This window comes from Triticum dicoccoides, chromosome 3A, assembly GCF_002162155.2.
Source record: "Triticum dicoccoides isolate Atlit2015 ecotype Zavitan chromosome 3A, WEW_v2.0, whole genome shotgun sequence".
Classification (NCBI taxonomy): Eukaryota; Viridiplantae; Streptophyta; class Magnoliopsida; order Poales; family Poaceae; genus Triticum; species Triticum dicoccoides.
In genome coordinates this window covers 713,994,863-714,006,997 of record NC_041384.1, presented here as the reverse complement: position 1 = coordinate 714,006,997, position 12,135 = coordinate 713,994,863, and the positions used below count along the sequence as shown (strand labels likewise).

The 12,135-nt window shown below is 46.8% G+C and overlaps 1 protein-coding gene and 1 pseudogene across 1 annotated transcript; one reads left to right on the top strand and one right to left on the bottom strand.

Annotated features, from left to right (window-relative positions):
- Window positions 1-225: 225 nt before the first annotated feature.
- Window positions 226-5,495, top strand: LOC119273068 (annotated as a pseudogene).
- A 2,306-nt stretch (window positions 5,496-7,801) lies between these two features.
- LOC119270403 (expansin-B7-like) lies at window positions 7,802-9,218 on the bottom strand. Its single transcript, XM_037552406.1, has 2 exons — window positions 8,738-9,218; window positions 7,802-8,646 (listed from the first exon to the last, which is right to left on the bottom strand). The coding sequence occupies exons 1-2, from the start codon at window positions 9,170-9,172 to the stop codon at window positions 8,122-8,124; spliced, it is 960 nt and encodes a 319-aa protein (XP_037408303.1). The 5' UTR covers window positions 9,173-9,218; the 3' UTR covers window positions 7,802-8,121.
- Window positions 9,219-12,135: the final 2,917 nt, after the last annotated feature.

Sequence of the window (12,135 nt, the reverse complement as noted above, 5' to 3'; positions counted from 1 at the left end):
AAAGGTCTACAAAAGCTGGCGCCTGGCAAATCCAGGCACTCTCACATTGAGAAATCATAGCCTGCTTAATTAGCACATAAGTGAGCGCGCAGATTGCCCTTGCTGCTTACAGTCAAACTTAAAACTAGAGAACACATCACTAAGCTCAAGAATTTCTTTCAAATTTGGCAAGATCGTGAAAATTCAGGTGCATGTTCCACCTTCTGTCGCCCCAGAATGTGATTAATGGACCCCAGATCCAGGGGCAAGGCCAGAGGCGGGATCGAGGACTCGGCGGATCTGCTCTCCTCCTACATGGACGACGACAAAGACGACGACGATGCCGGCGCGGTCGTCGACGCCTTCCTCCGCGACACGGCCATGAACCTTATGATCGCCGGCCGGGAGATGACAGGGTCAGCGCTGACCTGGTTCTTCTACCTCCTCACCAGGAACCCGGGCGTGGTGTCCAAGATACTTGCAGAGCTCGACACCATCAAGACCACAGCACCCACCACCCTGGACGGCATGGTGACCTTCAACCCGGATGAGCTCGGCCGGCTGGTGTACCTACACACGGCCCTGTGCAAGTCGCTCCGGCTGTACCCGCTCGTGCCGATTGAGCACAAGGGCGTGGGCGCCGCCGAGGCTGTTGGAATTAAACACGAATGTGTGTCCATGTATAACCACCTAGCAGACTAGGATTAGTATTGTAAACCGAGTAGGTTAGTAGTTCTCCTAGTCAGTCAGGGAAAAGAATAATATGAGATCAGGTCTCACGGGCTAGCTTGTGAGACCCATCCTGATGGATGACACATGGCATTTACAAATCACAAAACATCTATCCCATCCTCACTTGAAATCAGAGGAAGAAGGGATTAGATGCTTTATGATTTGTGAATGCCACGTATCATTCATCAGGATGGGTCTCACCTGCTAGCCCGTGTAACCTGGTCTCATATATATTTTTTCCGTCGATTAAGTACTACTTCCTCCGTTTCAAAATAGATGACCCAACTTAATACTAACTTTATAAAATTAGTACAAAATTAGGTTATTTATTTTAAAACGGAGAAAGTAGCATTCTTTAGCATATAAATATGCATGTACCCCTAGACTTGTAAGACCGTGAGTTGAATCAATACAATAAACACCAGGTACGAGACGTACCTGTGGCCATCAAAGAGAGCCTCGTGTTCATGTTGTGCATTGTGTTTCCAGCCGGAGGCCGTAGCGTACGTGCGAGTCGATTCAACGGAGAATCGATCGGCAGCAGCAAGACTAGGTTGAGACTAGCTTTGCACTGAGGTGGATCGATCAGGTCAGCTTCTTGTGGTGTGGTGCAGATCGGTGTAACAGTACTTCGTCGAGGTTGCATCGGCAAAGGGTGCGGTTCAGTAGCCAGCATTGGTTCGTCATCTTTGTTCGTCGTTCGTTGTCAGTCGTATCATCGTCCTCGGAAAGTCTTCCATATTGAGACTGAGCCAACAATTAATATCTAGAGAAAGATTGATTTTCTAGTAAAAGAAGGTCATGTTGGACGACGAGAAGACCAAGTAGTTGGCGGAGTACTTCGGTGTGGCTAAGGTAATTATTGCTCCGGTGAGATTGGAGTATCCCCGATTCGACCGTGGGAAATTCGTGGTGTGGGCAACCATGATGGAGTGGGCGCTCGAGACCAATGAGCTCTGGCAAGCTGTCGACCCCGGCGGTGATGAGTACCTAAAGGATGGTGCCTTGTATCGAAAGGATCGCCAGGCTATCATGACCATCTGCTCGATGATGCCGGTGGACGTGCAGCAGCATCTAATCTCGAAGAAATCAGCGAAGGAAGCATGGGACACACTCAAGACATTACATCTAGGGCACTCGCGTGTGCACGAGGCGAACTTGCAAACTTTGCTGAAAAGTTACGAGAATCTGAGGATGGGAGAAGATGGGACGGTGGATGCCTTCGCAGCGAGGGTTGCCTCGATGGTAAACGGGATTCGCGGTCTCGGAGAGAAGTTGGAGGACATCTCCGTGGTTCGGCGTTTTCTACGTGCCGCTCCACCGCGCTACATGCCGATTGTGTCAGCGATCGAGCAATGTGCTGATCTCAAGACTCTCACATTGGATGATCTGGTTGGTCGCTTCAAGGCACATGACGAGCGGATGAAACTGAGTTACGGTGACCAGGGAGAGTACCTGATGCTAACGCGTGCTCACTGGCAGTCAATGGTTTCCAAGGAAAACAATTTTGACAAGGCGTCTGATAGCGGCGGAAAGTACCATCCCGCAAAGAACACCGACGAACAGTCGGACAAGCCAAAGAAGAAAAAGTTCAACAAGAGAAAGATCCGTTGCTACAACTGTAATCTGCTTGGGCACTTCAAGTCGGACTGCAAAGAATCGCCTGAAGGAGAGGGCGCTCATTGTCCAAGAAGATAATGAAAGTGACATGATGTTGATGTGTTAACTCGTGGACAAGGATAATCCATTTCTTCAAGCGTTGGTCAAAGAAATCATCGTGCTCTGTGAAGAAAAAGTTTGATATCAAGATTATGATTCAAAAACTCGTGTCGATGCTATGCTTCAGGGGCCTTTCCGCGACGCGTCGACGAGATAAAACGGCGTGCATAGCGTCTGAAGTCCACCAAGCACAGTATGCTGGTGCTTGAGCGGCTGCATGTGTGTGCAAAGAATACCAAGGCGATGGTGTCGCCGGTCCTGAGATTTCGAGGGCCCGGGGCGAAACTAGGTGCTAATCCGAAAAGCCTTAACATAAACATAGAAAAAATATGTTGAATTTTCAGCCAAACAAAATATAGTTTTTTTTCGTATAAGTTGTTTTCTTTACTAATATATTCAATTGAGACTAACCTAATTTTTTTATCACAATCTACAAGTGGGTCCATCGGCAAGACTAGCAGATGATTTAAATGCCCATGATCACTGCTTTGATATGTAAAGCCTCTTGTCTTATTCCCCCATTTCAATTATAAGCATGTTGCTGAACTAAAAAATTAATAACCCTAATCATACTTATGTATAAGCACTATCTAATAAAACAATTATCAGAGTTGCCACAGTGAAGAGTCAATGATGATAATGATTTATAAATTTTGATTAATCATCATGCTAAAATCTTATAGGGGATAGTCTACATGTATAAACAGATTTCAGAGACATACCTTCTGTTCTTTGTAACTTCTATACATTTTTTTGCAGGTCTTTGTAACTTGTCTCCGGAGAGTTAGCATGATTGCACGGGAGACGACGGCGTGGTTATCTCCGGCAGTCATGTACTCCTCCGACTCAGGCCTGCTATAACTCTAGGCGGTGGCGCCATGCACACACAGGAGATGAATATCTATCGCAAGTTCAGAAAGAAGATGAATATCAATCGCCACGCAAGGGCCGATCCGTTCCCTCGCTTTTGGCCTCTGTTCGCATGGTTGTAGGCTAGTAGTCTCGTGGAAGGAAGGAAATTAGGAGATTTTTATTCATAACTACCCCTAAATAGTCGCATACAATAACTGTTACGTGTTTCCTAACCACAGCTTCGCTGGTAAGGAAGGAAATTATGAGTAAACAGTGCCCCTATTTAATAGGATCGTAGATTAAAGAAAGAAATCACAGATTATGGAAGGAAATCATAGAAAAAAGGAAATCAAAGACAATACATGAACTTCCGCATTTTGGGGCCCCTCTGGCAGCGGGGGCCCGGGGCGGCCGCCCCGTTCGCCCTCCCTCAGGGCCGGGCCTGGTGTTGCGGTTGTCGTATCCGCGTCAGAGTAGCAGAGGCGCCCTACAAACAGGAGCCCTCTGTCTCCCAGCGAGTGAAGCTAAGAGAGCTATGCCTGGTAGGCTACGTGCGCGCAGCCCGATGGCTCCAGACGATGATTTTTCTTGGATTTGAGAAAGCCTCACTAGAACATGCAATATATAAGAGAGGTGAAGAAAAGGATCGTCTACTAGTTGGCAATTTCAAGATGGATGATTTTGGTATTTTGAGTTACTACCTCGGGATGAAGGAACATCAAAAGTCGGAGGAGATCACATTATGCCAGGAGGCATATGCAAGGAAGGTACTTAAAAGCAGTGGCATGAAAAATTGCAATTCAGTTGACGCTTCAATGGAACCACTTCTTGAGCTGAGCAAGAAGGAGATGGTAAAACTACTCGGCTACAGTGGTAGTGACAAAGAAGGGATTGTTGACGACCGTAAGAGTACCTCGGGCGTGGCATATTTTCTTGGTGGAAGCATAGTAAACTGGCTATCACGAAAGCAGAAAGTGGTGATATCGACTTCAAGTGAAGCAAAGTATCAAGGTGTATGACTAGGGAGGCTACACGGTGATCTCAAGAATAGAGATCCGGAACCAGTGGTGCTCAATGTTGACAATGAGTACAATTTTTCTACGCGACGATCCAGTGCGACGTGAAAGGAGCAAGCACATTGATACGATGTATTATTACATAAAGAACTGCGTGGAAGAAGGGAAGACGGAGGTCAACTACAACCGCATCGATGATCAGCTGGCGGACATCCAGACCAAGACTTTGGATCGAGAGTTCTTGAAGATGCGAAGAAGGATCGGTGTCCGAACTGTAACGTAACAACGTCGTGTTTAGGGGATGATTGTTGGAACTAAACACGAAGGTGTGTCCATGTATAACCACCTAGCAGACTAGGATTAGTATCGTAAACCGAGTAGGTTTAGTAGTTCTCCTAGTCGGTTAGGTACTAGCAATTTTTAGCATATAAATATGCATGTACCCCTAGACTTGTAAGACCGTGAGTTAAATCAATACAATAAACACCAGGTACAATACGTATCTGTGGCCATCAAAGAGAGACTCGTGTTCGTGTGCGTGCATTGTGTTTCCAGCCGGAAGCTGTAGTGTACTTGCATGTGGATTCAACGGAGAATCGATCGGCAGCAGCTAAGACTAGGTTGAGGCTAGCTTTGCACCGAAGTGGATCGATCAGGTCAGCTTCTTGTGGTGCGGTGCAAATCGGCGTAACAGTACTTCATCGAGATTGCATCGGCAAGGGGTACGGTTCAATAGCCAGCTTTGGTTCGTCATCGTCATCATCGTTCGTAGTCGGTCGTATCATCATCGCCGGAAAATACTCGGTGTCGGGACTAGGCCAACAGAGACGCTGCCGAGCGGGCATATGGTGCGGCCAGGGGACAAGATCCTTGTGTCGCTATACGCGATGGGGAGGATAGAGGCCGTGTGGGGGCAAGAACTGCCGGGAGTTCCAGCTGGAGCGGTGGATCGGGGAGGACGGCAAGCCACGGCACGTGCCGTCGTACAAGTTCGCCTCCTTCAACGCCGGACCGCGGACCTGCCTGGGCAAGGACATGGCCTTCGTGCAGCTCAAGACCGTGGCGGCCGCCGTGGTGTGGAACTTCGAGGTGGACGCCGTTCCAGGGCACGTCGTCGAGCCCAAGATCTCCATCATTCTCCACGTGAAGAACGGCTTCATGGCCAGGATCAAGAGGAGGCAGGTGGTGAGCAGTTGATGCAGAGTTAAAGTTAGACTGGATGCGCGCTCTCTGTCTCCATCGTATATTAACAGGCTTATGAATCTGAGGTCAAAAAATAACAGGCTTATGAATGTTTCAAATAAAATTCTAGAACAGTATATATTACCAAAGTCTGCAAATAATTGTATCCGGTATATTCAGCAATGTAGTTTTTTAAGGAGAGATATAGTGCTCCCTCCACCGAATATTCATTTCTGAGTCCGGGCTCTTCTACTCCCGATGAACAGTCAATTTTAAAAAATTCAAAAAAAAGAGGATTTTTTTTGTGAAAGATGCTGAAGTGTGTGATATCCATGCCAAATTTCATCGTGTTCAGACATCTGAGGAGTTTGTGGCAAAAAAGACAAAAACGGTTTAAACAGTGCTCAAACCGTAAACTTTCTTACAGACCCCAATTTGTTTTTTTGCGAGCTACTGAGATGTCCAAACATGATAAAATTTGGCACGGACATTACATACTCAAGCATATTTCACCACAAAAAAGTTCAGAAGTTTTTGAATAGATAAGCCCGGGTGCCAAAACGCTGCTTCATTCCTCCGTTTTCGTTTTACTCAACATATAAATTTGTTTTAAGTCAAATTTCATAAAGTCTGACCAGTTTTATATTAAAATATATCACATCTATAATACAAAAGATATACAAAATGAAAACTAATTCTGTGATGCAATAAATTGATCGATAGAATAAATGTTCATATTTGTTCCTCTAATGTTATCAAACTTTACGAAGTTTGACTTAAGACAAAACTTATATGTAAAGTAAAAATAAATGAAGCGAGTAGTCGACAATAGTGATATTGTTATTACCCTTAGAGAAGAAAAATAATGAAATTCAAACTAAAACAAAATCAAAATGAAGATTTTTCAAAGGAAGAATGAATTAGTAGCATTGGTATTACCTTTTAAGATTTTTTTTGGAAAAACTAAAACAAAGGATGACAAAAATTACACCAACTTACAGAAAAATTGTCTTTTTGTAATATGAAAGTATAAGCATGTCATAATAGAATTATGCAAAAAAGAAATTTCCCTAAGAAAGAATAAATTTGTGGCATTGGTATTACCCTTAAAGAAGAAAGAAAGTAAAATAAATAATAAAACTAATAATGATTAAATTTGCACATAATTTACACAAAAATGCAGTTTTTATAGTATGAAAGTATAAGGATATGATAGTGGAAGTTTCATTAAAAAAAGGAAATTTCCGAAGAAGGAAAGAATTAGTGGGATTGGTATTTACCATTAAAGAAGAAAGAAAAATAAAATAAAAACTGTAACAAAATTAAAATAATTCCTTTTCTTTGAAAGAATGAATTTGTGGCAATTGTATTAACCTTCAAGAAGAAATAAAATGATATCAAAATCAAAATAATAAAATTTTCTTAGGATGATTGAATTAATGGCAATGGTATTACCCTTTAAGAAGAAATAAAACAAAAAAATCAAAATAATAAAGTTTTCTAAGTAAGAATGAACTACTGTCATTGGAATTACCCTTCAAGAAAAAGAAAAAAAATGTAAACTTTGCACACCGTTTACACAGAAATTGCGCTTTTTTATAAGGGCAACACTACGTGTCCATCAGTGGATAACTGGGAAAATCCACCGCCGCCGAAATCACCTTCTCCGACAACAATACTGCCCTCCAGCGCCTTAGCGCTGTCGACTCCGATGCACAACGCGGAGGCCAGATCCGGCGAGCCGCCGCTGCAGGCGGCTTGCAAGGAAGTGTTAGGCCTTCCACCGTCCGCGCGGAACTCCGCCCTCCCCCGCTGTCGTTCATGCCACAATCTTCCTCCCATCCACCGACGACGGCCGCATCGGCATCTTCCTGCACGAGTACGCAACGCCCCAGCGTCAACCGTGCCCACGCCGATCTTTGTGTGAGAGAGAGAGATGAGAGCTGTGGGGAAGAAGATGTTGGAGTTGGGCGTTGTTTCAAAAATTAAGGGAGGTGGAGAGTGCGTGGAACCCACAAGGACATGTGTTGTATAGTGAAGGCATTCGGCCAGTTGAGCGTTTTTTATTTATTTTTATAATATGCAAGAATAAAAATATATAAGTACTGCTCGGTCTCACAGCTAACTGGGCATTAGCCCGTGGAGGAATTGACTAACCCCAAAATTTAGGTCAGTCAAAAATTCCTAGCCCAAAACAAGACATACCACGCATCAGACAAAAAATTTTCCAAATGAAAACAGACAAAAAAATGAGCACGATTCTTGGAGCAACAATCATTGGCCAGAAAAATTGACCGACCCAAATTTAATTTTCAGGCACCTTACATATAACTAAAGTGATATAGTAAACTTGTGTATATAATACAGTAGATATTACAAACATTTTTATTTTTGCATGATAACATTATAAATGTAAATTTATAGTAAGACGCGATAAATGATAACTCGTACTCTCTTCGTACGAAAATATTTGTCATTTAGATACATCCTTTTTTATCCATTTTGATGACAAGTATTTTCGGACGAAGGAAGTAAGTAGGTAGTACACGACGAGGACACACACAGGACGTCACAAGCAACGTCTCAGCTCAAATCCTTGCATGCATGGACGTGCATGCCTTCCATGGATTATCCGACGCGATCAATCATCGAACTGGACGGCGGAGCTGTACACGGCGTCGGCCTGCCAGTCGGCGGGGATGACCTGGTCGGCGACGAGCGACCTGCCGGAGCCGTTGGTAACCCGCAGCGAGAAGGGCCCCCGCAGCGGGCGGCGCGTGTCCAGGCGCCAGATGGAGCCCCACGATTCCCTCATTGGTCTCCATGCCACCGTCGGCTCGCCGCCGTCCATGAGGTCCACCTGCGCGACGTCGCCGTCGCCGTTCCCGTACTCCACCAGGATCGCCAGGTAGTTCGGGTTCGACCCCTTCTCCACATGGAACGTCAGTGACATCCCCGTGTACTGGCACGGCACCCTCTTGAACTGCATGTCGATGATGCCGGCGTGGCGGAGCTCGTCGTTGCGGCCGTCCTTGGCCATGGCGCCGAAGGCGGTGCCGCTGAGGTCGAAATGGTAGCGGGGGACGGGGTAGTAGTTCATGTCCGTGATGATCACCGTCTCGGGGACGCCGGAGCACGCCGGGTGAGTCTTGCCCACGCACCTTATCTGCAGGCAATAATCCAAGATCAATGCATCAGTTTGGAGGCGTACTGCCACTGGCACTCTGTCAATCAACTAAACCGCAATGGCGGCTGACCTGGTAGCAGGAGCCGCATCCCTTGCCGTCCTTGAAGAGTGGCTCGTTTCCGCACGACGTCATGGCGTTGAACGGCGGCAGGTTCACATTCTTGAACCCGCACGCGCCACCGTTGTCGTCCGGCCCGGCGCCATCGGGAGCGCCGTACCATGTGGCCCTGGCGTCCAGCCACCCGCTGGTAGAACCGTTGGTGCTGCCAGAGCCGTAGCCTGGGCTGGGGGTAGCCGGAGCAGGTGGAGGTGTAACGGGGCCGGGGCTGGGGGTGGCGGGGGCAGATGCAGGTGTAGCGGGAACGGGATTTGGTGTAGGTGTGGGCTCAGGTGTAGGTCCAGGGCAGAATGTAGCAGGGAGAAACCAGGGGCAGCCGCAGCAGCCGTCGGAGGCGAGCAGGCAGAGGAGAGCGACCGCGAGGACGTAGGAGGAGGCCGTTGCCATTGCTTGCTTGCTTGCTCCTTTGGCTGGTTATGGAGTGCCTGCCAGCTACTCCTGTGGTTAAATGCTTAAAAATGCCGTTGGGGGGCGTGCGAATTTATAGGTCAGGTGCAACCTACTTTCTTCTCCTCGTGTACTACTCTGGATCAAATCATCAAAAGGAACAAGGAAGGAATGAATGGAGACGACGGGTGGAGAAGCGGACGAGGAGCCGTGATTGGCAACCTTACCGCTTCACATGTGGATGGAGGGAGCTTACACCCTTGCCCGTGGTCACGAGATGCATTTGCCTATGCTTTTAAAACTCGTCTTCCATCATCAGATTCAGAGAAGTCTCCATTATGTATGTAATGTATGTTTGCCAGCAGCCAACATATATAACATCACGGAGATTGCCGACCATATACAGCCACATGATACGTCTTGTAAGTTGTAACCAGTGGAGCGCTTGCGTGTTTATCTACTGCCAAAACACCAAACTAGAATGCCAATCTTAAGCTACGTGTGCATCAGCAGACGATCAGGACATGCTAAGATAATCAGATAGTGGTTACACGCCACCCACCCGTGAGTCCGTGACACGGCATGAACCCCAATAACCCGAGTATCCATCCGGTGACATAATAACGAAGCATCCAAAGATACTAACTGTTTGAACATCAGCACAATCTGCACTTCTCTCCGGCCACGCCATAATCTGCCCCGGTCTAGTGTGCAATCACTAGAACCGTAGTTGCGAATCATGATTGGCTAAAGATCACACGGCACACAAGTTTTTCCTTTTCAGATCGTTTCTCCATACAGAAATCCTGTTCTTACGACTTCAAACAACAAGAACAATTTTGTTTGCACAATAGTGATCTTTTGCATTACATGTCAGTCCAAAACGATAGCGAATTTTTTGCTTTGCAACAATGGAACAGTCTTCATACACCACAAGAACATTTATGTGAACTTTAGAAACAAATTACCTACGTACTAAGGGCATCTCCAACACCGACCCTCAAACCGTCCGCATATGTCCGAATCACGGAAGTCATCAAACACGGGCCTATATCGGTCTGCTAGGCCACCCGGGCATGTTTTTTCCCGAAAACCGAAAACAAGTGTGGGGACCTTTGTGGGCGTTTTTAACCGCTCCCAAGCCCGCGTCTGACCGCCATGGCCCACCAAAAAAAATTCATCCGCCTCTCCCGCGCTTTCCATCCAACGCCCGCGCCACTTGCCGTGCCGCATTCCGGCCTAGAGCATGCAGAGGCCGGTATTGATACCGCGATTTGATCGGACGGGAGGGCGGCGCTGACGGACATGACCTCTCGGGCGTCGCCGTGTCCTAAGGAACCAACTTCGGCCGTAGTGCCGCATTGAAGCGTCCTGACCGCCCCATTATTTGGCCTGGCCGCGGCTATTTAAGCCGTGCGCTGGCGACGCATAGGGACACACTCCCCCTGGGCGAGCACCGCCGCCTCCCTCCCCCGTCAACTTGCCTGAGCCCCCTCCTCCTCTTCGAGCCTAGCGGTGAAGCCGAAGCCATGGTGCTCCGTGTCAGTAGGCGGATTCGGGGGAAGCTCCTCTTACGATGGTTCTTGGTGTCGCCACACACACTCTCTAGGCCCCTCGGCATCCACTGCGGCCGGCTCCTCCGTCAAGGACGAGATCGTCATCTCCTTCGGTGACGAGGAGGACCAGCAGCCACCCCGACTCCTTTCTGAGGCCGCTCTAACAGACAAAGTTTTGTCCGTCAAATTGAGATAATGATGGTGCGTTCGCTCCGTCACATGGGGGCCCGTCGCCACCATCACCGATGCGTGCGCGTTAAGGAGGAATCATTGTCCCCTCCGCATCATCACGTGAAGCGCGAGTTGGAGTCCCCACTCCGGCCGGTCAAGGACGAGCCGGCCTCGCCCCAGCACTACCGTGGCGTCCTGGACACCGCATCAAGGACGAGCCGTCGTCGCCCCCGCCCCACTAATGTATGCTACGCAACATTTCTTCTTGTAGACTCGTGTTAGGCCTCCAAGCGCAGAGTTTTGTAGGACAGTAGCAAATTTTTCTCAAGTGGACGACCTAAGTTTTATTAATCCATAGGAGGCGTAGGATGAAGATAGTCTCTCTCAAACAGCCCTGCAACCAAATTCAAGAAATATCTTATGTCCCCAACACACCCAATACAATTGTAAATTTTATAGGTGCACTAGTTCGGCGAAGAGATGGTGATACAAGTGTAGTATGGATGGTAGAAATATATTTTTATAATCTTCCCCTCTATTCCTTCTTCTTCTCCTTATTTTTTTTTCTTCTTCTATTTTTTCTTCTTTTCCTCTATTCCTTCTTCTTCTCCTTTTTTTTCTTCTTCTATTCTTTTCTTCTCCTCCATTCCTTCTTCTTCTCCTCTTTTTTTTCTTCTTCTATTTTTCTTCTTCTCCTCTATTCCTTCTTCCTCTCCTCTTTTTTTCTTCTCCTTCCTCTTCATTTTTTTCTCCTCTTCTTCCTCTCATCTTCTTCTCCTTCTTTCTCTTCTTATTTTTCCTTTTTGCTCTCCTTCCTTTTCTTCTTCTTCCTCTTTTCTTCTTTTTCCTCATTTTCCTTTTTCCTCTCCACTAACCTAAAATGCACTAACAGTACAACTAACCTAAAATGCACTAAATCAACTAACCTAAAATCGATATCTACTAACAATCTAAATAAAAAAATTAATACATATATGAACAAAAAAATGATATGAACATTATATCCATACATACATAGCCACATCCATCCATACATATATCCACATACATATATACATTATATATATGAACAAAAAATCATCACATAAAAAATCGCATAAAAATCATCACAGAGAGCCAGGGCGGCGGCGGCTCACAGCGGGGGCGGCCAGCGAGGGCGATGGCGGGGGCAGTGATGGCACGGTGACAGCGACGGTGGGGGCTGGTTGGGGTAGGGGCGCGGCCGGCCGGTGCGCT

What these genes read in the sequence shown, in the direction of transcription:
- LOC119270403 (XM_037552406.1), bottom strand. Translation starts at nt 9,172, where the DNA reads ATGGCAACGGCCTCCTCCTACGTCCTCGCGGTCGCTCTCCTCTGCCTG. An exon ending in GATGCGGCTCCTGCTACCAG is followed by an intron (nt 8,647 to 8,737) that starts GTCAGCCGCCAT and finishes TATTGCCTGCAG; the next exon opens with ATAAGGTGCGTGGGCAAGAC.